This window comes from Sapajus apella, unplaced genomic scaffold (assembly GCF_009761245.1).
Source record: "Sapajus apella isolate SASKATOON/1434 unplaced genomic scaffold, GSC_monkey_1.0 scaffold4, whole genome shotgun sequence".
Taxonomy (NCBI): Eukaryota; Metazoa; Chordata; class Mammalia; order Primates; family Cebidae; genus Sapajus; species Sapajus apella.
The window spans coordinates 35,904,634-35,920,718 of record NW_022436944.1 but is presented as its reverse complement, the minus strand read 5'-3'; the positions used below and the strand labels follow the sequence as shown (position 1 = coordinate 35,920,718).

The window sequence follows — 16,085 nt, the reverse complement described above, 5'->3', positions numbered from 1 at the left end:
AGCTCTTTTTGAAAAGAGTAAGCTTGTGGATATCTAACATCCTGGTGATGTTTAGCTGATAGACCAAGGTCTTCTAGAAAATGGACTAGAAGAGAAACCAAGGTCTTCTAGGAAATGGACTAGGGTTTACTGCAGAAAAGAGGAAAGGAAAGTGTTTTCTAGATACTTAAGAATTAGTATTTTCATGCACTGGTAAGAACATAAAGAAATATTTGATCTGTGCCTAACTTGACTTGCTGCTGGCAATGGTTGCTCTAGTCAATTAACTTTTATTTCTAGTTTCAAATAAAAAAAGATAAAGGATCCACTGTATTTATATAATGCTGTGTCATTTCAAATATTTGGAAGTAAACCTATGGCCACCATGTGCCTTTTCTGAAACACTGAGAACAAGAAGGTGGTGGAGAAATTTTTCCCTTTTTCTGATGTCAGACTCTTAATGCAGACACCCTGCATTCTTTTTATTGTATGTCCTCAAGACTCAATGGAGTGTATTGAGCCATCTTTTAAGGATCTGTCTAGAAGTGTGTGTTTGTGTGTGTATACACATGTGCATGACTGAGGTTGAGTATATAGGGGGGTGGATTTGGATGGTTCCCATAAAGAGACCACCCTCTCTTTCTATTCTCCATGTCTTATCCCACAGATATTCAGTTTGTAAACTAGCTGGTCAATATCAGACTCATTGGCATTAGGAATAATAACATATCAAAGTGGATCTGATAGTTGTAATCAAGGAGGAAGCTTATTCTTCTGATATGATCATTTTTTAGGGTAATGCTGGCTTTCCTGGATTTGTTGGAACTCCAGGTGACCAAGGCCCACCAGGACAAATGGTAACATGTACCCTTCTTTTTTCTTTTGTTTTCAACTGTTGTATAAAAATGAATAAAGATTTGATAAGAGGAATCTCTAAAGAAGAAATGAACATTTGGGACAAACAGGAGGATCATCATAGAGAATGGGGCAAATTTGTCCTAAAGCATATTAACTTCAAGTCTCTATACAGTGTATTTATTCAATATATATTTTTACTTGAACATTGGGAAGATATTGGAGTGGCTGGAGATTTGTGAACCTGTCTAAATAAATAAAAGGATGTATAAAACTCACTGGCGAGTGAGTTTATCAATGGAAACAAGATGAACAACAACATTTTTGCAAAAACCAGAAGAAAAGCCTAAAAAAACATAATATTTATATAATCTTAACTGAACTAACAATGTTGAAAGCCCACAAACATTTTTTAAATTCCCTGGAACATCATTTGATATAAAAGGAAATACTTTGAGGATGCAATCCTTCTGGTCTGTGCCTTGTCCTAGGAGGCTGGACTGTCAATCATGAGGGATGGCACAATAGGTCAGCCACGAATTGAACCTGTTGGTCTCACTGCAGTTTAGGGTTTACTGGAGAGGTGGAACAAAGTCAGAAATTAAAAAAATATTAGTGCTAGAAGGACCATTCATGCCATTTTTACAGAAGAGAAAACAAAGGCTGAAATGAATATAGTGACCTGCCTGAGGTCACAAATTACCACCTTGTAGATTCTGAATAAGAACAATGATCTGTAGACTCCCAGAGAGGTTGGAGCCATGCAGCTCTAATCTGAAGGTTTCCAGGGAAGACTTCTTGTTCGGTATTAGGGCAGAAAAAGGGTGATGCTGGGTGGCCTGAAGAGAATGGGTAAGGGAGGAACTGGGGTCTACTTTAGAACTATTGATGAATGGTCCTGGGATCTTGGATAGCTCTTTTTCTGAATATGATCCTAAACTATGGTTTCAAAATGACCTGGTCCTCTAAGAGTGTGTCCATCAAGATCTTCTGGACTCAGAGATCTTGGATATACCTCTTAGGTACTCGGGCTTTCTCCCTAAATGATTCAGACAGAACTCCAGGGCTGGGAGTGAAGGACAGAAGATGGTCTATGTAGTGTGGTACGTTTTCTTAGACTCTTTTGCCAACTCTGTAGAAGAATGTGTTGGATCTCAAAATCTTGCATTTTAAACTCAAGTTTCTGTTCTTTCCAGGGCATCAAGGGCCCCAAAGGTTTGGTAGATATGACGGTAGGTGAAGATTTTAATTCTAAACTTTCTTCTTCTTCTTCTTCTTTTTTTTTTTTTTTTCTGAGACAGAGTCTCACTTTGTCACCCAGGGTGGAGTGCAGTGACACCATCTTGGCTCACTGCAACCTCCACCTCACAGGCTCAAAATCTTCTCCTGCCTCAGCCTCCTAAGTAGCTGGAACTATAGGCATGTACCACCATGCCTGGCTAATTTTTGTATTTTTTCATAGAGACAAGGTTTCACCATGTTGGCCAGGCTTGTCTTGAACTCCTGACCTGAAGTAATCCACTTGCCTTGGCCTCCCAAAATGCTGGGATTATAGGCATGAGCCACTGCACCCATCCAAAATTTTAGTCTTTTTAGAACACGAAGCTTTCCACTTTCACAAAATAGAAATCTGTTACTCTTAAAGATTCTTTAGTTTTTTTCCTCTTACAAATTCTGTTAGTACTTTAAGTTTACAGACTACTCTGAAATGTTATCACCAAGTCAAATACAAAAAGTAGAATGATATTTTAAATCCAGCAGAGAATTGGGGTGTCTTTGAGCAACACTAGTTGACATTAAAAAGAAAGAAAAAAAGACTTTGAGGCTACCACCTTTTGTAATGTGACTTTTTGTAAAGCTCAAAAACTGCTTATAAAGTATTTATAAACCCACACACAGGCCTTTATATAACACAGGTTTCTGTGTTTCATGGCACAGTTGAAAACAATCTCAAAAGTTATGATAGCGTTTTATCTCCCAAGTACAAAAATACTATTAGGTGGGGGGTGGGGGGTGGTGGTGTGGAGGCAACTGAGGAGCAGGAAGTGAAGTCTTGGATGGAGGGAAGAACAGAACAGAGAGGAAGGAATCAAAGGAAAGAAGCAGAACGACTAGGTAAGCTGTTAGGGGTACCTGTCTTGGCAGTCATTCTAATGAAGTGATACAGGAATTGCTATTATAGCATAGAGTGCCAAGAATTGAAAGCATTTACCTGCATTCTCTGCTTAGATTCTTTGATTTCAACTTCCTCAAAACCAGGTTTGATTCCACTGCTTTGTAAGGCAGATTTTAAAAATGTGTATCCCTTATCTGCCTATCTCCAGAAATATGGGCACTATATTGTATAGACATCTTTTAAATGTTTTAAAGTATCGACTGTATTTGGAAATGTAATTGTAGAATAGTCTCATGTGCTCTGATATTTTTTGGATTTTCTGTTGTAGATTAAAAACTTCAGATAGGCACTGATAACATCCATATGACATTCCTAAGTGACAAGCATGAACAGAAATATGCTTCAAGTTAAATACTTTTTACTTTTTCCTATTTTTCCCCATCTTTTTAACAGCCTTGCAAAATTGTTGATTTCACACGCAAAAACTGCCGTAAGTTGTTTCGGAAAGGCTCAAAAGGAGCCAGTGGTGTGAGCTGGGGATGGATTATGGATTAGGATCATAAGTCACTTGAGGCTTTGGCTGAGGTTTGGGAGGTGCCTTATTCATCATGAAAGGCTTTTATAAATTCATGCGTTGGGCTCCATTCCCCGTTAGGTAAGTAATCTTTCCTAATGTAGTCGCAGAAATAAAGTGGATTGAGAGCATGCCATCTCAACAATGAAAAGAAGCTCCACTGATCAATACTGTGCCCCCAGGAGATGTCAAACTGCACACCTGCGTGTCTATATCTTGCCGCCTCTTATCTCAGAACAGAGCAGCTCTGTTCTTTTTATCTAACCCTTTTACACAAGAGGGATCAATGGTCACCCTCTGAGAAGAAATCTGTCCTATTTTATTTACAGTTGTGTTTTAAAAATGGAATTATGAACAATCCAATCTTAAGTAATGTTTTGTCACATCCCCACGTTGGAATTTTAGTATGTTCAATGCATTCCACAATATCTGTGTCCTGTGATATGTACATTTCTCTACTTACCGGCCATGGGGCGAGAATGTTGATTTGGCAAATGGCTTCATTTGGAAGTTTGGGTTTTCTCTACAGTCATCCTGCCCTTCATACCCTAACCCTTCCATGTTCTCTCTGTTCCCATCCAGTGGCTGTTCAGGGAGATTCTGGAATTCTTTTTCCTAGAAATCATAAAGAATTATACCATCAGTGTGATTAGGAATTAAGAGTGTCAGAGTTGACAATGTAAAAAGTGAAAACCCTTTTACATTGAGGGATGCCATGAAGTCAAAAGTAAACAGAAAAGTGGGAAAAAATTATTTGCAATAAAAGCAAAGGACACAGACAAAGGAACTAACTTCCTTACTATATCATGTTGAAATAAAAAATTGCTACTGCTCAATCATTTTTATCTACAAACACAGACATTTCATAATGGCTAAACCTGAATGTGAAAATAAACAAACACCACTTTTAAGTTGAAAATGGGCAAAAGATATGAATTGGAGATTCAGAAAAATATATATACAAATGTACAATAAACCTATAAAAGTGTTCAACTTCATTAGAAGTCAAAGGATACAAATTAAAACAAAAAGACACCCATTTTGTTTCTCAGACTGGAAGTGTTTTAAAAATGCCAGAAAGATCCCTGTGGGAGTGTAAATTGATACAACTTTTCTGAAGAGCAGTTGGCTGGACCGTGCATATAAAATCCAAACTTACAGAGATTTATATAGCGCGAATTGGACAAATGTGGACAGATACATGTACTAGTATGCTCCTCATAAAGGGTCATCTCTATAGTAGATAATATTGCTCTAAATTCATTGATGGAAAAAAATAATCACATACTAAGTGAATAAAGATTCAGAATAGACTATATCTTAAGCTCCAAGTTTTATAAAATGAAATGAAATAATTATATATTTATGTACGTAAATACATATACATGATGAATTAAGAGTAATTCTAATTTTTTTGTTTTTTTTTTAGTATTTTCCTTGAAAATATATTACTTATATATACACACATATGTAATACATATAGTTTATAATTATATATATGTAATTTTGTATGTGTATATGTCATATAAATATATAGAATATAGTTTCAGAATAGCTCAATGTATTTGTTAGGTTTCAGTTCAGTTGAATGTGACCTAAATTTTCAGTGACCTAAATTTTCAGTGACAGGGTACAAATGTTATTCTGAAACCATAGGCTGGAACTAGTCAGCTCAGGTTGATGTGGAGCCCGTGATGGTCAAGGATCAGTCCCTTTACATTTTCTTCCTTTGCCATTGTGTGTATATAGGGTGTTCTATTCCCCAAATTACCTCATGGTCTGAAAATAAATCAAGGGTCAGTCATCGTATCTATATTTCAGCTGGCAGGAAAAGGAAGGGAAAGGAGAAGAATAGTTTTTTCGAAGTTGTGCCCATTATCCTTCCTATTCTATTACCTACAACTTGTAACTTCACCATCTGGTGAAGTTGGGAGATGTTGTCCTTGTTCCAGGCATCCATGTGCCCAATCCGAAATTGGGGGTTCCATGACTATAGAAAAAAGGGAGAATGGATTTTGGGGAACACGTAGAGGTCTCTGCCACACTCAGCAGGAGTCTGAGAAGGCTATGCTTGAATTTCTCAGAGGAGATTGAAGCACACACATGGAAAAGGTGCCACTGCCTACCTAAGCTAACAATATCTTCTTTTCTCTCCAAAATAATTTCCCTTCCAGCTTGTTCAAGAGGTAAATAATATTCCTTCTAACTCACTTAAATCCTTACCTCTTTAGAGGCATTACAGAACATATAAAATCTGCGTATTTGTTGTGTCAAGGTATTTCCAGATGCCCAGCGTTCCCAACTGAAGTAGCCTTTGCCTTGGACATGTCAAGTGATGTCTCTCCACTGGATTTTGAGAGGATGAGAGACATTTTATTATCTCTGCTGATGAAGATGGAAATAAGTGACAGTAACTGCCCAACAGGTGCCCGTGTGGCCATTGTTTCCTACAATGCCAAAACCAATTACCTGGTTCGTTTCTCAGACTACAAGGGGAAAGCTGCACTCCTGGAGGCTGTCAGGAACATCCCCCTGGAGCAGTCGTCTGGCCGCAGGAACCTTGGGGCCACCATGAGATTTATGGCAAGACACGTGTTCAAACGTGTACGCTCGGGTCTTCTCATGAGGAAGGTGGCTGTGTTCTTCCAGACTGGCTGGGCCTATGATACAGCTTCCATCATCACAGCCACACTGGAGCTTGCTGCAGTGGACATCATCCCCGCGGTCATCACCTTCACAGAGCGGCACAACCTCCCAGATACCCTGCTGGTATGTAGGGGAAACCACAATTGGGCAGGAGACCTGCGGGTGGGGGCTGGGCTAACACATGGTTCTTACATCTCCATCAAGGACCAATGAGGAATAAGAGGTGTTCAGGGGAAGAATTTCCCTGGAACTGATGTGTTTGCAAGGAGTGAGGGCTCTCAGGAAGGTACCTATATTGGTGCTACTCCTAGTACCCACAGACCATTCTTGAGCACCTCTTCTGTGCTATGTGCCTCTTAAACATTACTTACTTAATGAGTCCCACAACCCTGTAATGGAGGTGTTATTGTTTATATCCATTTCAGGCATAAGAAAACCAAGGCTTATGGAGGTTCAATATGACATCAAAGGCCAAATAGCTAGTTAGTGGCAGATAGTGTCTTCCTTCAGAACCTTGCTTTACCACTATGCTAAACTGTATCACTGAGGGTCAGAGAATAGCACTTTCGTCCTTTTTAAAAACCTGGACATAACATACATACTCAGGTAACAAAGTGGACAAAGTGCAGTGATTTTAAATGTACAGATGAATTAATTTTTATGTATGTTTAAATCCCTGTGACCAATATGTGGTTCAAGATATAGAACACATTCAGTGCCCTAAACGTTTTCTTCATGTTCTTTATGCAACCATACACTCTCCATCATAACTGCTTCTCTGAGTTCTATCACAATCAAGTACTTTTTTGCCTTTTCTGGACTATCACATACATTGGGTCATACAGCATGTGCTCATTTGTATCTGGCTTCTTCCAGCCAACATGATGTCTCTCCTTGTTCCTCTATGTTGTGTTAAGTGGTTAGTTTATTCTTTATTATTCCCGGGCAGTATCCCATTGTATGTGTACATCACCATTTATTTATTTATCTATTCTCCAGACTGTACTTGGCTAATTGAAACCCATGCAACACACTCTCATGGAATATCTGGGATGACTTATCAGAACGAAGGGTGATTTTCTTCTTAAGAGACTCCAGGCTGCTTATGAATGTTAGCTTGGATCATGGGACGCTGGCAATATTTCACCAGTTTTGATCGGCAGAAATGGAAATGTTCTATGGTTTAACTTAATAGCTAATCGATTCAGCCCATTAAATTTTCTCTGAAGGTTCAGTGTGCAGCAGAAGTCGTAGGTGAGAGATTTTGTTGACATAGCTTTGAATATGCTTCTAAGAATCAATAAAGTTGTGACAGCTTGCAAACTGTGGGGAAGGACGGACAAAATATCTTGAGTTGAGAAAGTTAAAATGCAGAGGATGAGTTCCTTGTTCATCCTTACATCCCTCTTGCTTAGTATGATGTCTGTACAGGGTGGGTTGGTAGGATACATTCTCAACAGCTGCTAGAATGGATTTATAAAGGCAGGGTATAAACGAATAACCAAATAAATTAGAGATGCAGCTTTTGTCTTTGGCTCTTTCATCAATAATGAGGTGCCTTTGGACAAGTCTCTTCATCTTTCTCTTACTTTGCTCAGCTCAAAAATGGAGGGGAGATTGCAACTGGATATTATCCAGGCTCCCTTCCAGGTGTAATTATCAAAGCGCTTATTTCTCAGGAAGGGATTTCCTTAACATTTGGAGAGTGATACCTGGGATGTGATCACGTCCCTCCTATGCTCATCAGTGCTACTCTCTGAGAGGGGATCCTGGGCAGACTGTTGGGATGTTGCATACCAGTGATCCTTTGTTGTGATGTTCTTGCCCTCTTAGTTGCCTTACATTCTAAATAAAGGGATATAATGGTATGTGAGAAGGAAGTGCCAGCTTGTGTACTGGAACCTCAGTTCTGGCATTTCTGTCTGCTTGCCTCTTCATTTATTGGACATATTCTTTCCCCAGGATGCTGGGAGATAATTTCTTGCTCTTTAAATTTAACAGTTTACAAAGGATGTTAAATCATACTTTCCAGCTCAGCTATAATGAGTAGTCTCATTTCTGGTGACATTGGTAAGGAGAGAAACGGTAAAAATGACAGCTGCGTTCTCAGGACCTTTCAGAAAATCCTCATTTCTTCACAACTAGGGAGATTCCAGCTCTTAACCTCCCCTACTCTGTTCCTCAGCCTTAGGGGAATCCAGTCAGGAGAGTGGAATATCTGGTGATTTTTCTTCTGAATTCTCTACCTGAAGGCTTTCTTTGATAATGTGTGGGGCTTTGTCTTTCACCTCTATGTTATTTTGATTTTCAGAACAACACCCACATGCTAGTTCTGGGAAAATGATGGTTGTTCAGTTTGAAGCCATTATGTAAACAGATGTCCTAACTTCACAGTCCATTTAAACATGCTTAGAGGCTGTGGTGCATATTGAAAAGGTTTATAAAGCCATCTATTGAGCTGTCTCAGCCCTAATAAACCTGCATTATAACATTTGGACTTTCTGTGCTTAATCCCATTGTTAAGAAATATCTAATTGCCTTACGTCTCAAAACAAGACTACATTAGACTCATCTTTTTTGAGTTAAAAAGCAGAGGATTATAAGGAAAATGCAATTTGAAAGCCAGGTTTCAAATTTTGTTTTTCTTTATAAAGAGTCTAGCACATATTACCTTGAAACAATGCCTTAGAAAATAGCTCACATTTATTGATCTAGGCACTGTTCTAAGATCTTACTGATTCATTTAATCCTCACAACAGTCAAATGAGATAAGTATTATTATGAGTCCATTTTTCAGATGATAAAACTGAGACACAGGAAATTAAATAACTTGCTCAAGGTCTGGAATTCTCATTAGCAATGGGATTTTGAATTCAAAAACAGGAAAAGAAGAGACTTTAGAAGATTTAAGTTCTTTCTTTGTATTTATGCATTTTATCTTTACAATAATACAATGATACAGGCCTATGAATTGGCTCTATTTCTATTTCTATGTATTACTCTTAAAAATGAAGGCCAAGCAATGGAGTGCTAGCTATAATGGGAGACAAACAAAAAAATCCCCTTTAGAAAATGAAAACATTAAGAGAAAGGCTAAAGAAATTTTGGGGGTACATGTTGTATAATTTCGAAATTCAGGTAATTTCAGTAGGATATTCTTTTCTATTTTTGGGGAGACAATAAAAATATATGTATTTATTTTTATTTTTAATTGACATATAATAATTGTGTATACTTATGGAGTATAAAGTGATGTTTTGATACACATATACATCATGTAACAATCAAATCAGAGGAACCAACATAGCTATCACAAGTTGGGAACATTTTGTTTTGAAGAAAGGTGGTTTTGAGTTATGCAGATAGGTCCTTTCAGAGGACACAGATGACTTGCTGCTGAGGTCTATGGCTGCTCTGTTCTCCGCAAGGCTTTTCATGCCCTAGGGCCAAGACCAGCACCAAAGGAGAGAATTAGGCAATGAAGCTTCAAACCCTGGTTTTGTCCCTTGTGTAATCTGGGCATGTTATTTGGCAATGGGACCCACTTAGTTTATTCTCTGTAAAATGGAAATAAACGTATAGGATTGCTGTGAGAATTCTAAGAGATGGTACCCACAGAGATATCTGACACTTTCTATGTGTTTACTCAATTGGGTCACTATATTACCGTCTTCTTGAGATCCTAAAGAATGCCCTTTGCCCACTAACTATTAAATCTGATAGTGAGTGCCTATGGAATTCCAGCCACCACGCCACATGCTTTCTATGCCTTATCTTCCCAACCCCTCCCTATTCAAAATGTGGTTCAGGGACCAGCAGCAGCAGCAGCATCACCCAGAATGTGATGCCCTTCCCCTGACGTAAGCAATCAGGTTCTGTATTTATAACAAAATCCCAGATGGTTTGCATAAACGTTAAAGTTTTAGGACTGTTGGTCTGAGCCTCATAGCTATGCTATAAATTAATAATGATAATTGTACGTTTCCCAGATATGTGAAGGCCAGAAGTGAAGTTACTTGTTCTAAGCAACACAGTCCTGAAATTTGCATTCGGATATGGCTGGTCCCTAATTCTCACTATGCAACCTAGTACGCCGTTAACCCAATGCTGACCCCTAATGTTTTCCAAGGAGTCTAGGAAGAGTTGGCTGCTTCATGGCAGTCTTTGGTGGGACCATGCCAACTGGCAGGAACTGAAACTGGACTCAGGCTCCTGGGGTCAGTCACGGGTTACCTGACTACTCTTTCCCTCTGTCTCCTTCCCTCTACTTTTTCCAGTTTGCTGTCCTTGTTTCTCAATCCCTTACCTCAAATTGATGACAGATGGTTTCGAATTCTCTCTCCTTAGGGTCCAGTTAGCTCTTCCTCTGTCCAAGGCAAATCCTCCTCTCTAGCACTTGCTTCTTTCCACGATACTCCCATCTTTCCAAGCCAAGAGCCTCCCCCAACTCAGTCCCAGAGATGAACATTGTCACATGGCTCCTGGCAGCTTAGTATGACAACTAATGCATCAACTTTAACCCACAGGGTTAAGTTTGGGTCAGGGATCATGGGGAGTTTTTTAATATTGAGAGTTAAAGTTTGAGAGTTGTCCTTGTACTCCTTGAGAAATGTCTTTCTGTCTATTAAACAAAAGAGGATGTTAATACAAATCCCTTTGCGATATCCTCTCCCCTCAATATACTCCTGTCTTTGGTACATAACTAGTCCCAACAAACCACACCTGGACATTTAGGGATGAAGTTGGTTGAGAGAATTGCTAAAGATGCTGACTCAAACTCTAGTAAACTTGAACCTCAAGCAGACCTCTTGGTTTATATTAGAGATACTCTACTGATATTACCTTCTCTGTGGCTGATGGGACTTTGCAGTAGGAATCATATAGACAGTTTTCTCCTCTCCTCACACTGGGATTCACTCCTATGCTATCTCTCTGCTTGAACTTTCTCAGGAAATATCTTGTCTATTTTATCAGTGACAAGGACCGTGCTGGCAAGTCCAAAGTTGAAGTAATTAAATGTTTATTAATAACAACTAGGTACAGATGAATCTGTATTAAATCATAGCTTACCTGTTTTTGTTCTCACAATTTTTTTTTTTTTGCAAGAACAGTACAACTTTCTTTCTTTCTTTTTTTTATTGTACTTTAAGTTCTGGGGTACATGTGCAGATTATGCAGGATTGTTGCAAAGGTACACACATGGCAATGTGGTTTGCTGCCTCCATCCCCCGTCACCTGCATCTGGTATTTCTCCCCATGTTATCCCTTCCCGACCTCCCCAACCCCCACTGTCCCTCTCTTGGCCCCCCAACCAGACCCCAGTGTGTGATGCTCCCCTCCCTGTGTCCATGTGTTCTCCTTGTTCATCACCCACATATGAGTGAGAACATGCGGTGTTTGATTTTCTGTTCTTGTATCAGTTTGCTGAGAATGATGGTTTCCAGATTCATCCATGTCCCTACAAAGGACACAAACTCATCATTTTTTATGGCTGCATAGTATTCCATGGTGTATATGTGCCACATTTTCCTTGTCCAGTCTATCGTCAATGGGCATTTGGGTTGGTTCCAGGTCTTTGATATTGTAAACAGTGCCACTTTGAACATCCATGTGCATGTGTCTTTATAATAGAATGATTTGTAATCCTTTGGGTATATACCCAGTAATGGGATTGCTGGGTCAAGTGCAATTTCTGTTTCTAGGTCCTTGAGGAATTGCCACACTGTCTTCCACAATGGTTGAACTAATTTACACTCCCACCAACAGTGTAAAAGTGTTCCTATTTCTCCACATCCTCTCCAGCATCTGTTGTCTCCAGATTTTTTAATGATCGCCATTCTAACTGGCACGAGATGGTATCTCGATGTGGTTTTGATTTGCATTTCTCTAATAGTCAGTGATGATGAACATTTTTTCATACATTTGTTGGCATCATATATGTCTTCTTTTGAAAAGTGTCTGCTCATATCCTTCACCCACTTTTGGATGGGTTTGTTTGTTTGTTTCTGGTAAATCTGTTTTAGTTCTTTGTAGATTCTGGATATTAGCCCTTTGTCAGATGGGTAGATTGCAAACATTTTTTCCCATTCTATTGGTTGCCAGGTCACTCTAATGATTGTTTCTTTTGCTGTGCAGAAGCTCTGGAGTTTAATTAGGTCCCATTTGTCTATTTTGGCTTTTGTTACCAATGCTTTTGGTGTTTTAGTCATGGAGTCCTTGCCTATGCCTATGTCCTGAATGGTTTTGCCTAGGTTTTCTTCTAGGGTTTTTATGGTGTTAGATATTATGTTTAAGTCTTTAATCCATCTGAAGTTAATTTTAGTGTAAGGTGTCAGGAAGGGGTCCAGTTTCAGCTTTCTGCACATGGCTAGCCAGTTTTCCCAACACCATTTATTAAACAGGGAATCCTTTCCCCATTGCTTGTTTTTGTCAGGTTTGTCAAAGAGCAGATGGTTGTAGATGTGTGGCGTTGCCACCAGGGCCTTGAAAAGTACAAATTTTAAGCATGATCATAAAGTTATTTTTTGTTAGAAAAGTTTTTAAAAAGATAACTGTCCAAATTCAGTTGAATTTGGTAGTTTTCCAGCAAATATTAAAGGAATAACAGAAGAGTTATGTGCCCTGAGCTGTTCAAAGTAGAAAAGTTGGCACATTGTTCTGATCAAGAAGCAAATAGAGAAGGTTGTAACCTAAGACCAGGCTGTGTTGGAAAAGGAAGAAAAGTCAGGGACATTGACTCTTTCCCTAAAACTTTGTTGCTCAGGAAACTGAGGCCAGAGGTTTATCCAAGGCCACATAGCCAATTATGGCAGATGAGGGACTAGGACCCAGGTTGCTGACCTCTAATCTGTTAGTGCTGCACAGAACTTTCCCTGTGAACCATCTCTAAGACAAAGGAGTATGAATTTGCACATACTTGGGGGAATGTTCAAAGTTGTTTGAAGTCTTTCATACTACTTAAAAAAGTCACTGAAATTTTGCATTTTATAATATACTTCACCCATGTTTCCTGTGCTTAAAAAATAATGTACACAAACTTAGCATTTCCCTACAACTGTTGGAGTAAAATTGATGCATCCGGGGTTATCCCAGCCTCTTCATATCTCCTGACACATTGCCATGGATTCTGGGTTCAGAAGCCTTCCAGATTGCCTTGTGTGATTTCCAGTATGGCTAGCAATGTGTCATATTCGTGCTTACACGGTTTTCTCAATCCTTGGTGATTAATTAGATCCATTTGGCTTGGTCAGTACTCAGATCTGATGAACATGTTGGCAGCACTGCACTCACTTTTCATGCCAGCTTTCTCCATGTGGCAAGGAGTTCCACAGATGTGCGCCATACGGCTGCATATTAGAGGTGGGTGTATGCTGACCTGTGGGAGTGGGAGCATTGAGCAGAATTCCAGAGATAAGCACAGTCCGCTTCTGGGCCTTTGTGCCTGCTGCTCCTTCACACTAGAATGCATTTCCCTGCCTCTTTGCCAGTTAAGTATGGGACTCGTTCTCTTAAAAGTGCCAGATGCCATAATTGTCATCAAGTTTCCTCTGTTCCTCTCCTTTGAAATGAAGCTTCTTTTCCTGTGCTCCTAAAATATATTATTGGTGCTCTTTCTTGTTTCAAAATTCTTTCCACTCAGATTTTAATCTCCTTGAAGATGTGGCCATGTTATCTTTGTATCTCCAAATGGCTTGTTCATGCTTTCATGTAGTAACTCTTTAATCAGTCTTGATTGATTTGGATTTCTAAGTTAGGAAAAAGCATAATTTAAGGTTGCTTTTACCATATGAGGAACAAGAGAAGATGCTTTTTGCCTTTATTCTTAGGAGACTTAGGACTGTTCCCATGGTTTTTTGTGTTACGTTAATGTAAATATTCAACTCTTCATATTTCTTTTCCCACTAGGACTTTTTCTTCAAGTAAGCTGACTCTGAAAGACAATGTTTGGGATACATTATGGTCCCAAACAGAAAGAGTGAAAAGCTCTGTAATGTTAAGAAAATTCTTTTGCAAATTAACCCTTGACTGTCTATCTTCCTGAGTGCTAGCCTAACATCTTCATTTCCTCACCATCTCGCTACCTGGAGGAGGGCGCAGAGCCTGCTTGTTCCTGGGCACACAGATGAAGGAGGAGAAGCTAACCCTCAGTGGGGCCCTTTTTTGCATGCTTTGGCAGAGAGTAGATACAAAGGTGGACATGACTAAGCTTAGACATCCACCTCTTTGTAAACCATACCTCAAATCTTGAGAGAAGCAATCTGAAAGCACTTCTAGTTTCATCATGAGTTGGACATTCTGCAAATTGTCCATATAAGTCAGAGCAGGTCAACTGTGAAACCATTCTTTCCAAGTATCAGTGTCTTCACATAATAAACGGTTATTTCTGCCACCTGTCATAAGTGGATGTGGGCCCTTGCGTATGTTTCTGTGGGAGAAGGCATGTTTTGCTGCATGTCGCTGTTTCAGGACCTGTGCTTCTGTCAGTGGCCCCCTTATACCCTAAGGCCTCAAAACCTTTTTCTGGACCCTCTACACCTGACTGGTGGCTGAGGGGAAAGGGAGTAATGGAATATAGTGCATGCACTGGAAATGACATACATTACTTCCACCTGCATCCCATTGGCTAGACACCAGTCAGTAGGCACCACCTAACTGCAAGAGGGGCTGGGAAATGTAGCCCAGCTCTGCCCTAGGAAGAAGAGGGAAGGGTTTTACTGATCATCTAACCGGTTGACCCATGGACCTTGTTGGATTTATTGTTAATATTTTGCTTTTAAGCCTTGTTATTAGTTGTTAAATCAATCATAATTGAAAAGGCTAAGTAAAGGAGATAAACTGATTTACCATCTCTATAAAGCCTTCCCTGATCCCTCTTCACTCTTACATCCTGGCTGTGATATGTCTAGCTCTGACCACCAGGAATACTCTAGCAGGGCCTCCCATGTGGTGTCTACTGTTTCCATCCTAGTGGTATTTGACATTTATGACTGCACCTTTAAGAGTCTGCCATTCAGGTCAATAGCTCCCACCACACTGCATCCTGTGAACAATTAACAAAGATTTATGAAGTTATTAATAACAATAAAGATTATGAAGTTATATACAAATGATTTAACCTTGTCTCCTTACTCCCATTCCGATGCATGATGTTGCCTGAGTTTTACACATATTGGGAGCCTGAAGACCCACGATACACATGCCCACACCAGTGACAGTGCAACCTTCAGGTTAGAGCTAGGAAACTAAATAGCTATAAATAACTGGAACATACAATGCTGAGTTATTTGTACATATATTTATATAATTATATATTCTTTAAAAATTATATTCATGTTTTTCTCATCTGAATGGGAAAACACATGGAAAAGAAGGCATGAAATTACTCCAGCTAATTATCAACTTGAATGTGTGTGTGTGTTTGGATTAGATGGATGGAACCAACAGATTTTACTTGTTCGTCTGGAAGACAGAGCACCAGCAGGATGTGGAACATGTGGCCCGCTGTGTTGTCTGCTACGGTAAGCCAGGACAGCCTTTAGAACAGGATGAATTCACTGGTGGCCACAGGCTAGCTCTGTTGGCAGTTGTGTATTTACTTTTAAAGTCTATGGAATTTCCTGTTAAGGCAGATTTCTAGTTTTTCTTAGGAAGTCAGACCTGTCTTGAGAGTCACAGACACTGCATTCCCATGAAGCACAGTCAGCAGAGCTGAGTTGGCCTGACCCCTCTAATGGGGTGAGTGTCTGCTAGTGACTCACAGTCCTCACCCCATCCCATCTTACTCCTGGCATGTTCTGCTCATTTATCTGTCCTGCTAGTTGCTGGGGTTGGCTGGGCTTGTGGTTCCTGCCTTAGTGTACCTTAGTGTGATGGGCAGACCACTGAACTAGGAATTAAGAGTGATGAGTTCTAGGC

At 39.6% G+C, this 16,085-nt stretch overlaps 1 protein-coding gene across 4 annotated transcripts in view; it reads left to right on the top strand.

The window, feature by feature from the left end:
* LOC116542211 (collagen alpha-4(VI) chain-like) overlaps window positions 1–16,085 on the top strand; it is a 115,706-nt gene that overhangs the window by 87,117 nt on the left and 12,504 nt on the right. For all 4 annotated transcript variants that reach the window (XM_032267026.1, XM_032267031.1, XM_032267037.1 and 1 more), the window contains 6 exons: window positions 774–836; window positions 2,031–2,066; window positions 3,404–3,440; window positions 5,699–5,710; window positions 5,800–6,293; window positions 15,598–15,688. In XM_032267026.1, coding sequence (XP_032122917.1) covers window positions 774–836; window positions 2,031–2,066; window positions 3,404–3,440; window positions 5,699–5,710; window positions 5,800–6,293; window positions 15,598–15,688 — 733 coding nt within the window. The remainder of the gene's footprint in view (window positions 1–773; window positions 837–2,030; window positions 2,067–3,403; window positions 3,441–5,698; window positions 5,711–5,799; window positions 6,294–15,597; window positions 15,689–16,085) is intronic.